The following is a 20,455-nucleotide window of genomic DNA, read 5'->3' as shown; positions in this document are numbered from 1 at the left end:
AATCAGGTCAGGGGGAGGGGGATGGTGGTGTTGGTGGGGTACATTTAGTACATTAAGACGTGGTCTTAAACCACTGTTTCTCAAAGGGCATATCTATGTGTCGTTGCACAAAAGCAGCGCGTGCTTTCATTGTTTTTTTTTAGTATTTTTTTATATTATTATAATATTTAGACTATATAGGTTATTGGTTTATCTATGATCATATTTACAATATTGCTTTGATGTCATATTAACCGTAGTATGTATTACGTTGTTTTTAGCACATGCATTCTATAGGGCTGGACCCCACCAGAAGCAAAGATTTGAGTTAAACATTTTATATATAATTCTCAGATTTGCACAAATTGCACAATAAAAAAATAGCAGATATACAAGCTCATATAGCACAGCTATGAGCTATTTTTGAATACCGTAAATCCTCCAATAAATTCCTCCTTTCTATTAATTGCCGGGAATGGCGTTGAATTAAGTATATAAATTCCGGGCCTCCTTTCATTAGTCGGGTTTCTTTGTGGGTTTTTTTTCTTCAAGTGCCATATCTGTTACCTTCGCTGCTCTGGCTGGCTGTGTCTGTCACGTCAGCGTCCACTGTTTAGATGCCGGTGGCCGCGGTGCTCGGCTCGCGCACAATACAACAACAAAGTTAACTTCAGCAGAGAATGCCAATAAGCACTGTAATAAGCACAGTAATGAGAGCAGCAGTCTAACTGCGGAGGAGGGAGGAAAGTGACACAAAACCAAGCAAGTGAAATTGATCCCACAGCCTACTACAATGAGTGAGTAATGAGTTTGTGACACGATGTGCTGCGCAACCCGCACATATGCCCTTCAAGGAACGAACGTTGCAACTATAAACGACAGATCGCAGAGAGCATGGGGCTGCAGCCTGCAATTAGACAAATCAATTAGACAAATAAAAGCCCGGGTTTCTAAAAGAGGTTTACGGTAGCCAAAGTACAGTGGGCTATAAAATAATGGATAAAGTGGTTAAAATCACAGATGCTGACACAGACATGTCACAGACTTTCCCGGTTTTAACGGGTTAAGCTAGCCGTATAGTTTTCTGCACCGTACCTCTGGTGTTGAAGAGGCGGGACTTCCTGCAGCTGTAAACCACTTCCTGTTGACAGCGCTCTGAGCTAGTGACGACGGCGCGCAGCTGTTCCGGCGAGGCGCTGTAATTGAACCTCATAACGTAAGGCTTCTGGACAGAGGATCCATGGACCTTCACTGAAGCTGTGCTGTTGTGTGTCAGCACTGTCCACACCTTGTCATCTACACACACACACACACGCACGCACACACACACACGGCCACATACTGTAAGTTCCACGTTAACACCATGTAAAGGTGTATCAATTATTTTGATGACCATTTCCCACCTATACATTTATACTGTGAACTCACTTCTCTTATCGAAAGGTGGTGGCTTTCACTGTCTACACACCCCCTCTCCCCCTCTTTTCTACTCTGTAGTGTACAACTGTATAGTGTTGTATATTTGTTGATGATATTTTGTACGTTTTGTGTTATCTTTTAGCCCAAATGTATGTATGACTGCACCTCGTGCTGTATGCATTTCTGTCTAATACATTATTCAATCAATCTATTCTATTCACCCAGCAGAGAGAAAGCCTTCTCCATTTGTGAAGATTATCTTCTTTTTTTTCTCCTTTCAATAATCATGAATCCAATGACAAAACTCCTAAACCAGGAAGACGCTAACTTTCTGCTTCTGACCACAGAAATGCATTATGCAAGGACCCCTATATTATGACATGAAATATGTCATACATATACTAAAATATGGATGGTAGGGTTCATGAGGTTAATATGGTTAAATTACAGAGCAATTGGCCTGAAAAAAAAAAAAGAAGAAAACTGTCAGTCTATATACTGTGAGCTAAAATATCCAATAACGTCAATACCTAATCATATTTGGTTATCAAAGCATGCACAGTAACAATTTCTCTGACTGTAAATCGATGACAGACTTTTCCATGCATTCCCCCGGCAGAGAAGGGGTGGGGGGGATGAACAGTTTGCATAATTAACCGAGGTGATGACTCCAATTCATTTCCATCCCCCACTTAGTATGTATTATGGGGATTTTGTGTTTACCTCGCCTAAGAGAAAATCCCACACTCCACTTTGCGATTATTCACGTCCCAGGTTGTCAAGCTGAGAGTTATTTACATCTCTAATGGATTCTTTAATTGAGGTCGACCTGAGGCATCGCTACCGTATGATGACTGGGATTTGTGAGGGGAAATTGGGGTGGGGTGGGATGGAGGGGGAGGAGGGAAAACATAAAACTCTCTGAAGTCATACTATGAAGAGGAAGCGGCGCGGCACCCCTCTGTAAATGACTTAACAGTTACATTAACCTCTCTCAGAAGGACGTGCTGCGGAGGGTGACGGCAGCTAAAGTGACAGATACTGTGTCGAGTGTGTGCCAGGCAGGTCAGCCGGCCGGCGCTCCGGCACGCTCAGAACCCACGGCGTCATCACTTGGCTGTGTCGCGCTCTGATCACTCTCATCGGCAGACTGAAAGGCGAGACGTCTGCCCCGGCCCTCGCATGCATCTGGGGTAGTTTGTCACCGGTACTACGCATGACTACGCACACAAGAGCTCCACAAATGCAAAACAAAAGACAGAACAAACAAAATGTGCTTCACAATCCAGCAGAAGGATTAAGCAAATCTTACAAAACCAGTGGTAACTTCTCAAACATTTTCATGTCAAGGACCTCATGGCAAGGACCCCCTTGACATGGCTCATCTGAAAATGTTTTGTGCCAGGGATGATCCATAAGAGAACTTGGTTCGTTGTTTATTGTCACTGTGAATGTAAATGTATTTGTTCTGGACTCCTCTTTGCCTTGTATTTAGATCCTCTATAGTCTTCCCAGTATAGTATTTCCCTTTGTCATAGTTTTCCTCGTGTTCCGTCTGCCTACCAGTGTTTTGACTTTTGCCTGTACCTGGAATTAGATTGCTGCATGTCTACTCCTCTTGGTTAGTGAAATAAATACTTTAATTTGAACTGAGCTGCCTCTGCCTCTCATCTTGCACTTGGCTCCTACACTGTCTTGACTGAAACTCAATCTCTTATGTAAACACTATTAAAATATATGAATCGCAGATTTTTTTTGGCCTGGAAAACAAATTACATAATTGTGTTTTTTATGCTATGTAATTATTTTGATGAATTGAATACATAAGACCACAATGGAAACAAAATCCCCAGGATTTTTTCATGTTATCCTTTTAGCTTAAAATCTGACTGTACCACATGCTGTTGACATTTATGACTAATAAAGTAATCAATCAATCAATCATGATGCTACCAGACGCTTCTCATTCCCACTCCAGCTGTGGAGGAACCTTACTTCAACTGGAGTTTGGTGGGGGCGAAATATACCGGCATTCTAAATCTGCACCTATTCCCACAGGATGCTGACATGAAAATGACCAGTAGATTACCATCTTTACATGGGATTGTTATATTGTTTTAGGTCGTACACGGCCTGACTTGTGACTTGACACTCACACATGGGCGATATTTTGCTGCACGCAAATGAACTCCCGATCCTTCATCAACTTGACCTTATAGCTGTAGTGAGTGACCGTAATGATTTTCCTTTTTTATTACATGGCGAACTGTCAGGCAAGTCGTGGCACGGATCGATGGGATGTGACCTGTAAGTGACTGAACTCTCCCGCTCGGAGCTCTCGGTCCGCGGCAGAGCTCAGCGTGTGCGAGGGTTGACTGCCACGGCGGAGCGCTGATCTCACCCGTCATGTTGCAGTAGACCCGTGCGGGCCCCAGGGGGCCACTCCCATCAGGATCGATGGAGTAGTAGCCCGAGGAGCTGCCCGTCAGCCGGTAGGCCTCGCAGGACGACTCGTAGATGGCTGCAGAAAAGGAATGACAGTGGCGTGGAGTGGAGTGGGGGAGAGTAAACAATCAATCATTCGCTGATGGATAAAAACATCAGATGCATCAACAGTTTTCTAACGTTACCCGATGAATCACCGGGGAAGCGTTCAATCAAGAAAACCTTCACTTTTTCAACTCGCTTTGTCATTTTATCACTTTGTTGTCGCGGTGGATCTCGGTTTGGGTTCAACGGCAATCAATGATGCTTTGTTTGTCATTTTTCCCAATTTGAATACAGTTTTGTTCCCTAAGTCCTCTTTATTTAGTAAACGAATACATATCTCACAATGTGTCACGTTGAAACACGTTGTGAGGTTGTAGAGCAGCTATTGGCAAAGGTTTCCCCCAGAATAGGGATGCTAAGATTTGTATAAGACTTGAGTTGTGTGTGTGTGTGTGTGTGTGTGTGTGTGTGTGTGTGTGTGTGTGTGTGTGCGTGAGCGGCTGCGCGCGCGCGCGTGCGTGCGTGCGTGACGTGTGTGTGTGCGTGTGTGTGAGCGTGCGCATGCATACCCAAACACACGCACACTCACATTTGTTGGGTAGTATGGGAACTATGGAGATACACTACATTGTGTTATTATTTCTAGTATGTTGTTGCGCTTTATATTGAAACCTCTTATGTCTTAGTATATTCTAACTTTTTCATTAATTCATGCACTACTTTATCACACAAAAGTATCAAAAGTAGCAGATCCACAAGATCCGCGGCGCAAATCGATAAGGCTTTGAGCTTGTAGATCTGCTACTTTTGAATTTGAATCCTGAAAAGTTTGGACATATGAGGTTTCCACAGAGATGATATACAGTACCTTTTTTTGTTGTTAGTTTTTGCTACCCCCTCCCTCTCCTTTACGGTAGGTTCTTATTTCTATTTGAATAGGTCTGCTCCCATGGTGTTAACACCAAGCCTCCAGAACCACAGCAATGAAGCTCACCTGGTGGTCAAATCTGAGAATGCAATACTTCAACGCTACGGCACATGCTTCTATTGTCTGCCCCGCCCCCAGTTGCTAGCTTCTGCTCACAACTCTATACTCTATACTTCCGGGTGCCAGGGAGCATCTTCCATGGAAATGAATAGCTACTTTATATATAACTCCATGGTTAACACTCTGAATGACTGGTCCTCTTGCAGCTAGACCTGCCAGACGTGAGCCAGCCAGACGGCTGTGTGAGATCAAATGACCGGAGCTTAGTTTATGTCTTAATTAGTGGTCAGAAATGAGACCAAGCCGTGTGCTGGAGTTTGCTGGAGCAGAATTGTTCTTGTATTGTTATATCCCAATAATAATATACCTTAATTTCATGTCGGGCAGAAACCCTGTAGCTAAAAATTCCATATCCATATAGCTTTGTGCCAGCATTGTACATATTCTATTTTTGGCTAATGGATGTCCGGGTCCAGGTATTTCACCCATTTAGACCTTATAAATCCTAACAATTTTCTGAACAACTAAAATGAAAAGGATTGAAAGGTATAAAAGACATGAAAAGGTGAATGGTTTTCTATTTGATCGTATTACTGCTATTTTATCCACAATGTTGAGGAATCTCTAAGTACAAGTAGACCTATGTCACTGCCTGCAATGTTGTGATGGCTATGCAAATACTTTAACTGATAAACGGGTTAAAAATGTTTCAGTTTGTCAGCCAAATGGGTTATCGGCATATATTACACTAATTGTATATCTGTTCTTGAGGTAATTGTGTATCCCTCAAAATCACAAAGGCTAATTTGACCTTCGGGAAACAACAAATCAGTTCAGTGTGTCCAAAAACGTAGTTAAGTGCACTTTGGTTTGTAGGGCCGTGTACTAGAAGCATATGTGCCAATATAAAACCATTGAACCTTGAACGCCGGCAGGCACAGAGCATGACAAAACAGTGCTGTGCATCAAATTACAGAGTTGATGAACTAAGTTGGCTGGAGGTCTATTTTTAATTCAGCTGTTGCTCTTTGCTGTCACGTTGCCTTCCGACGTGCAAGGACACCTGCTTCCGTCTGCATACAAACAACAAATCAGTATTCTGAATCTAGAGCAAGGTGTAACTGTAGGGCAGAAACCATGTATCTCCATATTCCAACGTAAAAAAAAAAAGAAATCATCACAGTGACGTGCTAAAGTAGGCAAAATAGCTAATCTACAAGATGCACTGTGCAAGCTTGTAGATCAGCTGATTTCCTTACATTTCCAAGTGAACAACTTTGTAAGTGAAAGTGAAAATGGTCTGTATGTGGGTTTAATAAATATTTAACCAAAGAAGAACTGACTAAACGTTTGGACATATAATACAAGTTTCCCAGCCGACATCGACGAAAGGAGTTTCACACGAGAATTCTCACAGCTTGGTATACGCGGTGAATATCAAACACATTGCCACAGGATGTCAAAGGCTGATGCATGAGAGTCTGGCACTCCGGAAATGTATTATGTGCAATATCCGTTTGGATTCAAGTCTGGGGAACAGCAGGGAATTGATTAGAGGGTAAAACTAGCGGTGAACCACCGTGACTGGGTCTTGTTGTGGTCCTGCCTGAACAGGTGCCACTGTAAACACATGAGGGCTAGCGCTACCTAGGTGTGTGTGTGTGTGTGTGTGTGTGTGTGTGCGTAATGTCTCCAGAAGTATGGTATAATTTGAGAATTTGGTTACCGTAGACATTGTGATGACAATTTTCCCGGTCTTCGACTTCAAAATGGTTGTTGTATGGTTTCAAACATCATTTTAGAATTAGGAAAAAAGTTCAGGTTGACATTTGCTTTAGGAGCGACAACAATCCGACAGCAGAGCCATGCAGTTCCACACAGCTTTGCTCTCACGTATCACAACACACGCACGTTCAAATGCCTCCACAACACTTGCTAAGTACTCTGGCAAGGTATTATCTTATTATCGCGCTCCTAATGTCTCCATATATTGTACAGTTCATTATAAAACCCTTTTACTCCGGCATCTTGCAGCCACCACTTTTGGCCATTAGGACCCCCTCAAGCAGTGTCATCATACAGCGCCACGCTTCTGACAGAAGCATATTTCAGCAGGTCACCAATTTCAACGTAACACCGCCGTGCTGGAGTGGCTATGTGCAAGAGTGGCGGCGATTTTGGGTATTGGAATTAGCCTATTATAGGGACAGAAGCCCTTGGCGGGTGATCATCACATATTCACCACAATACATGTTTGCCACTAACACAGATCTGCACGCTCGCCAGTACTTTTCCATGAAACATGGCCATGTTTATTTGTCAGGAGTGCTCCACAGACTGGAGGGACAGTTGTATTGTGATGCTGCGCAGCTCCACAATGCATGCGATCTGCGACGCGAGACAGCGATGGAGAGAGACAGACAGACTACCGCAGCAGAAAGGGAGAGACACAGACTGTACCGCAACTTTGTACCCTGTCTGTGTGTCCTGCTGAATATTTATTTCATTATTACACCGCTCCGTGCGCAGAATATATTTGACTCTTTCGCTCTGCACGTGTGCGCGCATGCACGTGTCAGTTACAAACTAATGTTGCCCTGCGTGTCTCCATTCAACAATCAACAGTCACTGCCTGTATGCAATGCAACGCATATGCTGCGTAATATACATGTGTCCAACTTGATAGTGAACCAACCATCAAGAACAGCCCCGAAGAAACGGCCCTTCTTTACTGGTTAAAATTGTTAAATGAATAGTGAAACGTCCACATTTTGAATAAACATCCTTTTTTCGCGATGAAATGCCAATGTAGGACTGGTGTACCAGTCAAGACTCAATAATAATAACTTTATGTCGCGTCAAAGATAGTAAGACAAACACGTGTGTGTGTGTGTGTGTGTGCGTGTGTGTGTGTGTGTGTGTGTGTGTGTGTGTGTGTGTGTGTGTGTGTGTGTGTGTGTGTGTGTGTGGTGTGTGTGTGCGTGCGTGCGCCACACAACTCATTGGTTCCATGACACAGCAGTGGAGATGAAAGCACGTTTTGATAAACAAGCAGAAGAAAGTGCAGACAAAAGGCGCTCACAGTTGTGACATGTGGCTCCGGAGTATCCTGTCCCTGAGCAGTGACAGTAGAACGTTGTCCAGGCCTGGGAGCACAGGCCTCCGTGTTCACACGGGTTAGGAAGACATCTGGGGGGGGAAAAGACCATTGTGTTAAGACCTGAGGCTCATTCAGAAAAATGTCTTCTAAATCAGTTTTCAGAAAATCCTGTTGCTATAATAGTGGTGCTCAAAATGTTTTCATGTATTTGGATCCCCATCTGGAAATATTTTGTTGCAGGGACCACCAGAAGCAAATATCATTTATATATAGTTATAAAATGTTCTAAGATTTGCACACATTTTCAAATAAAATAAATAAATAACAGATATACAAGCTCATTTGTATATCTGCTATTTGGACACGACGCGTTGATCAGCTATTTTTTAATAGCCAAAGTTAAGTTAAAATCTAAACTGACTGAATTTTTTGTCTTTGTAATGGACAAAAGCAACTTACACAACACTTTGATCTACCTAATTTTGGAAACTTTTTGGAAACATGAATATGTGACTTGGGGAAGATGTCATTTTGAAGGGATGTCTTTATGGGGCAACTAAGTCATACTAAAGCTCTGAGGATTCTTAATGCAATTTGGTTTGATACCAAGCAGTGGATTAATGTGTGCTGTGCACTTACCACCCTGAGCCTTTCATTAGCATTTTTAGGCAGTTATTCCTTATGCCAAAATATTTCCCATGCTGTTAGTAAGACCGGTTTTACCAACCAAATGGATCACAGCTTGAGCCAACAATATTTTTCCATTTCGTTTGTTTATTCACAATGCATCAGTCCACAGTGTAAATCCCTCAGTACTGTGGTGTGATTTTATCTCAGATTGTGGCTTGGTCTGATCATGAAGAGGAGGGAAAAAAAGAAAACACGCCACGGTGTTGCGTCTAAAAAAAGAAGCGTGGCCATCCCGTTCCAACTAGAGTGCATGTTTACGGGATTTTGAACACTGGCGCTTCACGGAAATTCCAAACCACACTCTGCTGATTAATAGTCCCTTCCTCGAGCCTCCTTGAGTTTCGCATAATTGCCGGCCTTTCAAGCATGCATCTATAATTTCATACACTTTCATCTCGCGCCCATTAATTGCAGTGGAGCGGGCCAGCCGCAGCAGGGATAAGGTTGCAGCCAATGGTTTAATTACCATCAAGCTATTTCTATTGTTGTGTTCATGGGTGCCCTCACAGGTCATGAAATTACAGTAGCCGGTTGCACAGAAGTGCACACTCGCCATAAATTGAGTCATGAAGTTTGATTGGACACCGAGAAAAAGAGGCAGCTTAACACTCATAAAGGTTAATCTTCCCATCGTTTTAATGAAGCACGGACTGTGTGGTCGTTGCCCTAAAATACGCCACGACAAGATAAAGTGGGACATATATCAAGGGAATGATTTTCAGACAGCTCAACAAAAGCTGAGGATAAATCCCCCTACATCAGCCAACTTTCTCACATGTGTCCTCCTGTGATGGTGGATTACAGTGGAGGACGCTGCGTGGCCTCAGACCGTGTGGCACGCACTTTCCTTAACACACCGTACACTCCTGAAGTGCTGATTCAACGGCAGCCCAGTATGGCTCAATTTGTCCCCGGCAGAGCATTCCATCAAGCTGTCATTTCACACTCACACACATCCTTCCCTCCACACTGACAGACTCGTGCTCATTCATCTGTTTTTCCGCGTGATATCCCCCGACTGCGTCTGAGTTTGGGCTGCGCTCAAAAACACCCTGGGCAACCGAGAGAAGGTAGTCGAGACCTGACATGAGTGGAATCCCCCTCGGGGCAAAACATGAGGGAAGGATGCCAGAGCGCTTGTTTGTCTGCTCGCCGTAACTGTTCCAGGCAACTCGTGGCGTGACATTCGTCGAGCTGGTGAGTCTACTAATCCTGTTTGTGGCGCCCCCACAACACTTGTAGGGTAATGAGGGACAGGCTGCCACGCAGGACAGGGAGCAGCTTGTTATAGCAGGGTCCTCAACGAGGGAGGGAGGAACCAAAGCTGTTGCGGTTTAATTGGACAATGCTGTCAGGAAGCCTATTTCCATTGGACGGGCTGTCAGTGACTTTATAATACTCTAGAGACACAGCAACGCCATCAGTGAATAAACTGTCCGGGCACAGATAATTCACTATTAGCATCCAGACAAGGATTGCTTAACAAGGAATACTCCCCCTTTGACTGCATACCCTGAGGCTTGACATGAGCTGAGAGATGGTTTTACCTGTCTCTTATGTTGCACATCTCAAATTGGAGTTGGTTGTAGGCTCCCAATAGTCCCTGCTGGACGTGATGGAGGTTTATTGGCTGGCTGTTGATGAATATGAGCTGCATGCACCCCTGGAATGCCAGTGTGGGATTCTGGCAGCCGCTAGAAGGACAGCCTGTGGTACAGAGGCAGACAATTCCTTTAGAAGGAATAACGTGATGCTCCTGAACAAAGAAAATAGTTGCTAAATCCCTCTTACATTGTCTTTGTTGACGGAAAGAAAAGACAACAACTTTGTGGTCTCTATCAGCTATTGCAAACCAAATGTATTTCCTGATCCACTGACCTCCGAAGTGAAACTGTCCTAAGGGTTCCACCTGCTCCCACAGTTCGATAGTGGAGGCTGGCTCGCTGTCCAGAGTTAGGCTGATCTGCAGATTCCTCGTGTCCAGGCTCACGGAGTGCCACAGTCCATCGTTCACTCTGTGGCCTGAGGAGTAACAACATGAAGGGTTGGATATGTTATGACAAAGATGACAAAGGCTCAGTGGTGTTTATTGTTTAGTCCTCCTCTGTATTTATAGTTTATTATAGTTTATGTAGTGTGTCACTCAAAAGTAGCGGAAACAATTGTTAATCTACAAGCTCACAATGCATCACATCGCAAAACACTTCATGAGCTTATCACACACAAAAAGAAAGTGATGAAAATAAAGTGAGAGTAATAGTGATCTGTCTGTGGGTTTACATAAATATTCAACCAATGAAAAGCAGCTTGTAACTAAATAATAACAAAGAATAATTATTACTATTGGAAAACATGCAGCTTATTTATGTTTTCTTTGTTTCAATTTCCTGAAAACGTATGGTTTTGGACCTACAAGCTAGACAGAGACAAAAATAATGTGCCATGGATATAATATTAGTCAGAAGAAGATTTTGTACACTCGAAACATCACTTGGCAGTATGCCAATAGAATAATGCACCGGCACTGTAGTCGGCAGCACCTCGTATTTCTCATTTGGATGTGGGTTCTTTTGTCAAACTTTTTGAATAGCAATGAGACGAGGGCAGACTATCGTCAGATCAGTATGCAGATGTGTGGGCCAGACAGGAGGCATATAGGAACATCTAGGGTCCGTTGGTATGGTGATTGGGACTGACTGCTATGCAGGCTTAGTCATCACTCCCACCTGGGGGATGAAACGTCTGTTTGTACGTTGTTTACATATCATATCTGGCAGAAAATGTTCTCTCTAATGGCCCTGGCAGTGATTCACTATGCCACATGAGGATCACTGTCTTTCAAAACATCTGCCCATCAATTAAGGCTGGTGGTTTTCAAAGTGGGGTCTGGGGGACCCCCAAGGCGACCTTTGAGGGAGGCCCAGGGGGTCCCCAGCAAAATGGTTTCGCTCTAATTTATACAAATAAAAAGACAATGCAGATTGGCTATTTTTTAAACATTAGAAAAACCTCGAAACATTTTGGAATCATTCTGAAACATTTTAACATTGAAACAACCCTCTTCTTTTCAGATGGTTTAAAACATTTGGTGTGGTTAAACTGGCACAATAGTCTCATGAATTGAATTTGAATTTAAATAAACAAAAACGGACCCCACTTTGAAAACCACTATGAACCATAACAGATAGAGGGAATGTGTCTCTCTCAGTGATATGTACTCACTGAGATGATATGGACTATAGCGCTTCCATCACTACACCTGTCACAGAAGAAGTTTCCCTGGTTGACTGCTGGGGGATGAAAATGAGATGCCGGGCAGGAGTTGTCCTCGTGCACTCGACCTACGTTAGCATGCACGCCACGTACAGTCACCTACCTAACTGGGTCTCTCTGGGGTCTGATTCGACGCGTGACCTATGTCACATGTCACCGCCCCTCTCTCTCCCCTTCTCTCCTGAATCGTTCTGCCGTGCTGTCAAATAATGCAGAGGTGCCATTAAAATAATAATACTGACAGTTACACCTGCCAGGCTCAGTCCCAGATCACTGGGATGCCTGTCCCCCGAAACCCAAAATGTGCTTCTCTGAGCTCCGAAATGGGGAGTAAATTCTCACCCAATCTGGGCCATGAATGTCACGTTTTGTCCCGAACTCCCAGGGGGAAACAGTACAGCAGTTTTGCTCATTGGGTCTTATCAGAAGCCAGTGATGCCTAACAATCAGCCTCATCCCCCAGAAGACTATGCCGGCACCTGCATGGGTCGCTCTTTCCACTCAATTTCCTGTTTCATTGCAACAGGAGCCACAAGGGACTCTGGTGGCACGAACCAGCAGTGGGGATGTACCGCCGTTCGTATTGGCCGCCAGCCTGCCTGCCACTGGCCAACCCTCAGGTGGCACACTGCAGCATGCACACAAACGCACACACGCACACACATTGAGGAAACGACTATGATCTTATCTGTAATTGGAACGACTTTGCTACATTACCTGTTTAAAATCACATGAACCCTTGTATCCCTGTTTTGGCTATGTCATTGTATGTGCATAAAAAAATGTAAAAAAGGTGTATCAGATGTGATGTGACTCAATGTGACACAATGTGAGCTTGTACATAGGCTATTTCCACTATTTGTCATACGTACATAGGTGTTGTAAGTGATATTGTATTTTAGGTTTAGTTTTTAATAGCTTCTGATAGTAATCATTGCTATAGTGTTTGTCCGGTCTCTCCAGCTCTTTAGTAAACATAAAGAACTCTAGGGCTCTATTTTTGTCTCAATTTTTGTTAGGCCTAAACTACTTTTTTTACCAGTGGCTTGAAAAGCACTAGTCTATGAATACCCATGAAAACTTCAACATAGAGTTGACATATCGTCATACTGACGTATAGTTCTGATTGGCTGCCTTTCTACGAAACCCATAGAGGGGGGGACGCAACCAGACACGTTTAATGCCATATAATAATAATAATAATAATAGTCTAAACGGTCGTGCGCAGCAGAGCACACCCACTGATTTAACGGTAACACATTCGGACCCCCACGCCGACATCCGTGCCCTGCGGGGACCCCCGTTGGACCCAACGATCCGCAGACCCCCCCGATTTTGACACATGAGAGATGTTCTTTGTACCTGCCAAACCAATGTCAACACCACAACCGACAGCTGTGCGTGAGGAGTGACATATAATGGCTTGGAGAATATGCTACCTGAGAGTGCACAAATACAAACAGCGACCCAGCCGGGGTGACTTGATCACCCCGGCTGAGTCACCTGAGTGAGGGGTATGATGTTGGGAGAACCGAAACCCCGATGACCTTGGGATACATCACTGAGGATACGTCCCAGGTGCATCCATGCAATGTATTTTTGTTTTAGTTATTCTATTTATAGTGACTCATAGGAATAGACTACGTGAAAACCAGGAATAGTCTGGTGACCACCGGAGAGACGGGTGGCAGCCGGAATGTAGACGAACATGAAACCCGACCATGAAAATAGGGCATTTTACGATTTTTTTTAACAAAAATAGAAACATTTAACAAAGAATTGAAAAAGACATACTGTACAAGGTTTGTACCCGACAGCAATGTCGGGTAAGACATCGGGTTAGACATCACAAGACATTTGACCAGTGATGATGACAGTAATGACAGTTTTTACAGATTACTGAATCATTTCGTTGTTGAGCCCTTGAACTCCAGCAACACTTTGGGATAAGCACCTGAACACTTCAAATGCCATTCTGATAGCATTTATTTGCCCATTTATCAGCTTCACATTTATACGGCTCCAGTGTTGCTTTTCGTCTCTGTCGGGTGGAAAATGTAATAGGCCAAAACTTTAATAGGCCACATTCCGAGCTTGTCGATCTGCTACTTTTGATGGTAAGTAAAAACCTAAAACTTAAGCAAAACAATGTTTAGTTGTAACAGTTTTGTAGCGAAGTCTTGTCAATATCTTCACATGAGACCCTGCAGGGGAAACCCTTTACTTGTACACTTTGTGGTGAAAGCTTTGCTCAAACTTTATACAGATTACTTATCTGTATAGCAGATCATTTGTGCTAGTAGCCTTTCTCAAATGAATTAGCCTAAGAGATAATCTCAGTCAGACTAATTTTGCAACCTGCTCTATAGTAGGTTTCAAAATGAGTATCTGCAACACAACAAACTCCTAACAAACAAAAGCTAATGAGAGTTTCTGTACTGCAGGTAATAGTTCAATATTTTGACCAAAACCACAGATGTCTCTACATCTGTGGTCAGATCCTCTGTCTAACATGGCCACCACACTGCTCTTTAAACGGTTCTACGGTTTCATTTTCAAACTGAGACATTATCAATTCAGAACGGATGACTGCTAACAGTGGACACTGGACGGTAAACATGGTTTCCTTCGTTGAATTGATTGGTCTGCTCAACTTTCAGGGTTTCAAATCCATGAAGTTGATGATGGTCTTTTAAATCAAGTCAGTCAAAATGATAATGCTGCTGTGTGCAACAATCCAATGTTGGAACAGGGATGAATAAAGTATCAATGCTAGACATGGTTTCATTCTTAATAATTTAAATTTAACTTTAAATTTAACTTTTTCTTTTAGCAGCACATTCTTATCGCATTACAAGCAGGAATCAGCTTGCCCCTCCGGGCGTTGCTGGGGATATTGTGCTGACAGAGAAGAGACGTTCAGATGTTTTGGTACCCATTAGATGCATGTCAGTCAGCTAGCAGTAGTGATGGCACTATTGTGACATTAGGCATGTCCAAATGTAGGGCATACTTCAGGCACTTGGTACTGTGACATTTTCTGTGACGTAACTGGGAGTTTTCATTTTTTTGTTCTATAGAGTGGGGAGAACATGTTTCAATGGGATTTCAACAACAATGATAGAGGTGACCGAAATTATTAGCAATTTGGAACATCGTAAAACTCTTACCGGATTCTTATAGGAGTTCAAAATCCTATATAGCATTCTTTTGGAACATCTGCATACTCCTACCAGATTATTATAGAAATTCATAATCCTATAGGAATAATATTGGAATATTTTAAAATCCTATATGGATTATAATAGGAATTTAATAATCCTATAGGATTCTAATGGAAATTTGGAAACTCTTATAGCATCTTTTGACATTAGGGACATTAGGCATATCCATAATTTGGCTGATAACTGCTATCAATCTTCCTGTTGTAACAAGGGGTATTGCATTAACAAAGTGTTGTCAATGTCCAGTCCATGCATTATACGTATACTGTCAGTGCTGATAAAGATGAGGGACTGATTAACCGGCTACAGTAAGCCCTAGGCCTATATATTTCATCATAAATGCAATGCTTTGTGAGCTTGTTGGTTATTCAGCGATTTTTGAAAAAGTAGAAAAGAAATGTGTTAATGTGGTTAATCATTTAGACATGTTCTATTAAAGAGATTAAACACACTAAGTACTTCGCAGAATCTTAATCATTAATCCTATTACACAGAAAACATTACAATGCATAAAGGACCACTGACAGCAGAGCCTTATATACTGACTGCGGCTGCCCACTTTTTCACATCACATCTACAGTACAATAAATGTCTGTCAGTAGATCCGGTGACTGCACATGCTTTTATCGAATAAAAGTTTAATTTGGCACAAGGTGTCGAGCCTCCAACTAAAGTGTGGGTTGTGAATTTTGATTGATCACCGGCCCTTTATGTTGAATAGGTTTCACGCAGCGGCCCATGCTGTCTGCATATATTTCTCAGTGCCCGCCATCTGCTGAGAGTCTGGCTTCTACAATCAAACATGATTATCTGTGTTATCTGTGAATGGCAATTCCTCCATGCAGCCCCTTATGAAAGAGGCGGCCCGCTGAGGAGCACATTTCTCTTCAAGTAATTCCAAGGAGATTAAGAACGGTCCGGGTTTATTGAGGAGAAAGGTAATGGTAGGTGATAAGGATACAATTTTCGCTGTATTTGTCCCACTCTCTCTTCTGTCTCCACTCGTTCTCCACTCCCTCTCTCTCTGTCTCTGCCTCTAGCTTTAAGTCTCTGTCTTCCTCTGTGTGTGTGTGTGTGTGTGTGTGTGTGTGTGTGTGTGTGCGTGTGCGTGCGTGTGCGTGCGTGTGTGTGCGTGTGTGTGTGTGTGTGTGTGTGCGTGTGTGTGTGCGTGTGTGTGTGTGTATTCCAATTACCACAGTAAACATTACTCTGTAAACATTCACTCTGTCTCCTTCTCCTAGTCATATTGGTCTGTATGTCTGTCTGTCCGTCCATCCGTCCGCCCGCCCACCCGGGAGGGTTTCGCTATTACTTTCAATGGCGTGACATCACGTTCCCTTTATAGATATTTGTGCGTGCGTGCGTGCGTGCGCCCCTCACCGGTGGAGACCTCAGATGTGTGCTGGGTGGAGGTGTGCAGGGTCAGGCGTATCCGGCTGCTGCTGATCTGCAGCTCAAGTCTCTGGGGCTCCGGGGCCAGCCGGGCGGAGAGCAGCAGGCCGTCTGGGTTCCACGTACGGAACTGGAAACGCACGGAGAAGCCCGCCGTGCCGGCAGACGCCGCCGCCGTGGTCGCTGTTGTTGCCGGGAGCGACAGGAAGCTGCTGCTGGAGCTCAGGAAGGTGGAGGCCACCAGCTGGGGGTCCGAGCACGAGAAGGTCACGTTGCCCTGGGGACCAGAGACAGAGAGAGAGACAAATATGCTTACTTATACATAATGTTGTTCACCAACATTATGCATATGAATATGAATAGCACAGTAGTCATTCACTGGACCATCAACCAATTCTGTATGTGTGTGCAGTCACGCACGCATGCACGCACACATGCACGCACGCACGCACAAACACCTGTGTCCATAGCTAGCGGCAAATTTCTAGTGATTACTGCCAAAGAAGTACAACCGTCTTTGGCACCTTCACAGGGTGTATATATATATATATATATATATATATATACTTTTTTGGAGTCAAACATCATGGATATATACTGTATGTCTCTGTTGGGGGGAAACCTCATACGCCCTAAACTGTAAATGTTCAGAATTTAATTTTAAATTACAAGCTCAAAGCGTGTCTCTTCGCACCACATTTCGAGCTTGTATCGGTTGCTTTTGATGCTTTTGTGTGACGCTGTAGTATTTAAGTAGGGCGTTAATTTACAATAAACACATACAGTTAAAATGGAGATAAGAGGTTTCTGTCCGACAGAGACTGTATCATAGCAGACCGACGTCATAGATGATTAACATCACAGGCTGGTCAAATTAAGTATGCGTTCTATCCTTTCCACATGATTGGAATTTTAGTGAGCACTTCTAAACGTCATGTTTTAAGTCCTGGAAATATGGAGAATTGCAAGTAGCAAGAAGCAGAAACACCAAAAAAATAAGATTAAAAAAAAGATCTTCATCCCAAGACAAATCTCTGATATTGTGGTGTTGCAGCCAATCAATACTCAGTACTGCAGGCTGTTTGGCTGAGAAATGAATAAAACCCAAAATACACGTTTAATTTGGGTGGCAACGGGGGTTGCGTTAGGTACATGCTCCCCAAAAACCAGTCATGTCAATTGAGGTCAGAATCCTATCAGTCCTGGTGCCCTTAAGGCAGTGAAGAGCAATCATGGTGCTTTTCTTCTCAATGTGATGCCCTCCCAAACACCTGGGGAAGAATTCCACATTGAAATTCCATTACAGATTCCATCATGGTAGTCAGTGCTCAAAATTGTCCAGCCTCTCTAAAGTCTCTCTCTCTCTCTCCTCTCTCTCTCTCTTCATCGCTCTCTTTCTTGCTTTCTCTTGTAAGTTTAAGGCCCTTTAACATGGCAATCAGTGAGGTGGAAGGGCGAGGGCGTCTGGAATGAAATGTGCCTCTTTGGCCTGTCGTCTTGCTTTGTGCAGAGGGAGGGTGGTGGTGAAGAGTGTCTGAATGATAGCTTGTGCCCCGGGCTAAATCCATTCATAGATTTAGAACTTAATGACACAGTGTAGTCGGGATCAGACGGAACGAAATGATGAAGCAGAAATAGATTTGTCCCCCCAAACCACCCACCGATCCAAGGTAAGGCAATTTCTGCCCTCGAATCCCTTAAATCCAGGTGACTGTTTCAAATCTAAAATGTGATTACTTGAGATCCGCTCACAGTTTTGGGTACATGTGGGATCTCACTGTAACGGCAATTAAAACCGTGCTCATTGCAAAAATATCCTTTTACCCCTTGCTGAGTATTACACAAAGGGCTCTATAACAAGCCCCTTGTGAGACGTGAACACCTAATGACTTGTTGAAAGGTGGTTTAATAAAGTGTGCATTCTCACCATGCTGTATATCTGTGTGTACATTTGCTTAAAAAATAATAATAGCAAATAGCAGATCTACAAGATCACAATGGGTCACATTGCAACACGCTGTGAGCTTGTAGATCAACGTTAAAAGTGGTTAATTCATTATGTTTGCCTTTTCCATTCCAACACATGTAGTGTAGTCAAAAGTACAATATTGAGTCTTTGAAATGTAGTGGAGTGAACGTTAAAAAGTGCTGAAGTACATGTAGTCAAGTAAATGTACTTAGGTACAGTCCATAGTGAGCATGCAGTGGAGGGGTGCAGTTGTCGCATACAGTAGATAGAAAGTTATTTGCGACCGAAGGTCGCAGTTAACTATGGAATAAAGCATTTCCTGTCAGTTAGTGTGTCGTATGACCTGGTGGCATCATCATCATCAAGGATGGAGTTGTGGAGACCCTGATGTCATAGTAAATGCGACCTGCTGTCGCAGCTAAGCCCAGGAGATCCCTGATGTCATCACTATTGGCCAGCAACTCCACATCTGACCTCAAAACTCAAACTCTTAGACCCTTAGATATATGGATATATTTCAGAACCTGTTCCGACATTCCATTTGTTGATCGTTCCCCATCCATCCTTCATCTTCAATGTCTCCCTTTTGATTTATACCTGTGCATTCAAATTTCAAACTCTAAATGGGCCTGCCCCAAAGTTATTAGTGCAGCCGCGCCCGGCAGCCGGGGAAAACAGGCCTGGAACTTAAGGCCCGGCCCTACCTGGGCCCTCATCAAACCCTGTACACTCAAGACAATGTCCCCGTTATCACACTTAGATCTCCACATACTGTATGGAGCTGACCTGTTCTGACATTCCATACAGTATATTGATCTGACTTCATCAAACCTTGTACAGTCAAGACATGCTCCTTATATGGCCAGTACATAATTCATTCCATGTTGATCTGACCCCCCATACCAAAGCGTCAGCGCTCGCCCAACAGTCTGCCGTCAACGAGGCGGATGCGTGCACGCGACCTCGCCCTCAGGTGTCTTACTGGTACTATAAAGTAAGTCACTCACCACGCTGTATATCTGTGGCTTGCGTCTCTTGGCCAGGTCTATGATGTTGATGCCGTTGTAGTAGAGGTTCTCGATGCAGCCGTGGAAGTTCTTCCTGAGGAAGGTGCCAGGCTTGCCAGGCAGAGGGATGCCCCCGAAGCTCAGCTTTGAAGAAATTAACAAAGATTACTAAAAGGATTTAGAGCTTGTAACACAATTTACTTTTGGATCCCAAAAAATAAAATCCATATTTTTAAAGCCTTTAGACTCATCTTATTGTTTTTGTTTTGGTGTCACCTTTTACATACTGCACTTATACTGCACCAGTCAGTCATTCAGTCATTCAGTCAAATGTACAGTAAGCCTTTCAATGTGACACAGACGCTGAACAAACAGCTTCACTCCACTGAATCAAAACTCAGAGATTTTGCATTCAGCTGGATACCCTACACCTCAATTTGTTTTGTATAGGGCTTAAGTTATGTTTTGGTGTACTTTAGATTTACTTGTTTGCTCACTTGTTCACTATCCTAGCCTTTATTCAAATTGCGGGAGGCTGGCTCGACCGTGCGCTGTTGCTCTGATCCACACCACAGTTGGCACATAAATTGTTCCGGTGTCTACCATCAGAGTAGCCACACCAGGGACCACATGTGGCCCCCAGGGGCCTGGCCAGGGGTCATAAGTAACCCTCCTGGACAGCAGTTGCAGTGGCAGTTACTTCAGAACCATGGACAGCAGCTACAATTACTTCAGAACCATGGACAGCAGCTACAGTTACTTCAGAACCATGGACAGCAGCTACAGTTACTTCAGAACCATTAAAAGCCACCATTTTTCAAATTAATTTCAAAATGTTCCAAAATCAGGATTGGACACAACAGTCTGGCATCGGACCACAATTGAAATAATATGCCAATCAAGGCTTTTTTTGTGTTACCATTT

At 43.5% G+C, this 20,455-nt stretch overlaps 1 protein-coding gene across 1 annotated transcript in view; it reads right to left on the bottom strand.

The window, feature by feature from the left end:
• Positions 1-20,455, bottom strand: part of LOC308330866 (contactin-associated protein-like 5) — a gene marked incomplete at both ends in the record, with an annotated part of 85,057 nt that overhangs the window by 25,968 nt on the left and 38,634 nt on the right. Inside the window, 7 exons of the mRNA XM_080785940.1 lie at positions 1,075-1,275; positions 3,800-3,919; positions 7,959-8,065; positions 10,214-10,373; positions 10,545-10,688; positions 16,544-16,832; positions 19,532-19,675. Coding sequence (XP_080642066.1) covers positions 1,075-1,275; positions 3,800-3,919; positions 7,959-8,065; positions 10,214-10,373; positions 10,545-10,688; positions 16,544-16,832; positions 19,532-19,675 — 1,165 coding nt within the window. The remainder of the gene's footprint in view (positions 1-1,074; positions 1,276-3,799; positions 3,920-7,958; positions 8,066-10,213; positions 10,374-10,544; positions 10,689-16,543; positions 16,833-19,531; positions 19,676-20,455) is intronic.

The sequence above is a fragment of the Protomyctophum bolini genome (genome assembly GCF_963924005.1).
Source record: "Protomyctophum bolini genome assembly, chromosome: 16".
In the NCBI taxonomy this organism is placed as follows: Eukaryota; Metazoa; Chordata; class Actinopteri; order Myctophiformes; family Myctophidae; genus Protomyctophum; species Protomyctophum bolini.
Note: the sequence above shows the minus strand (reverse complement) of the source record. Positions and strands in the feature narration are given on the sequence as shown.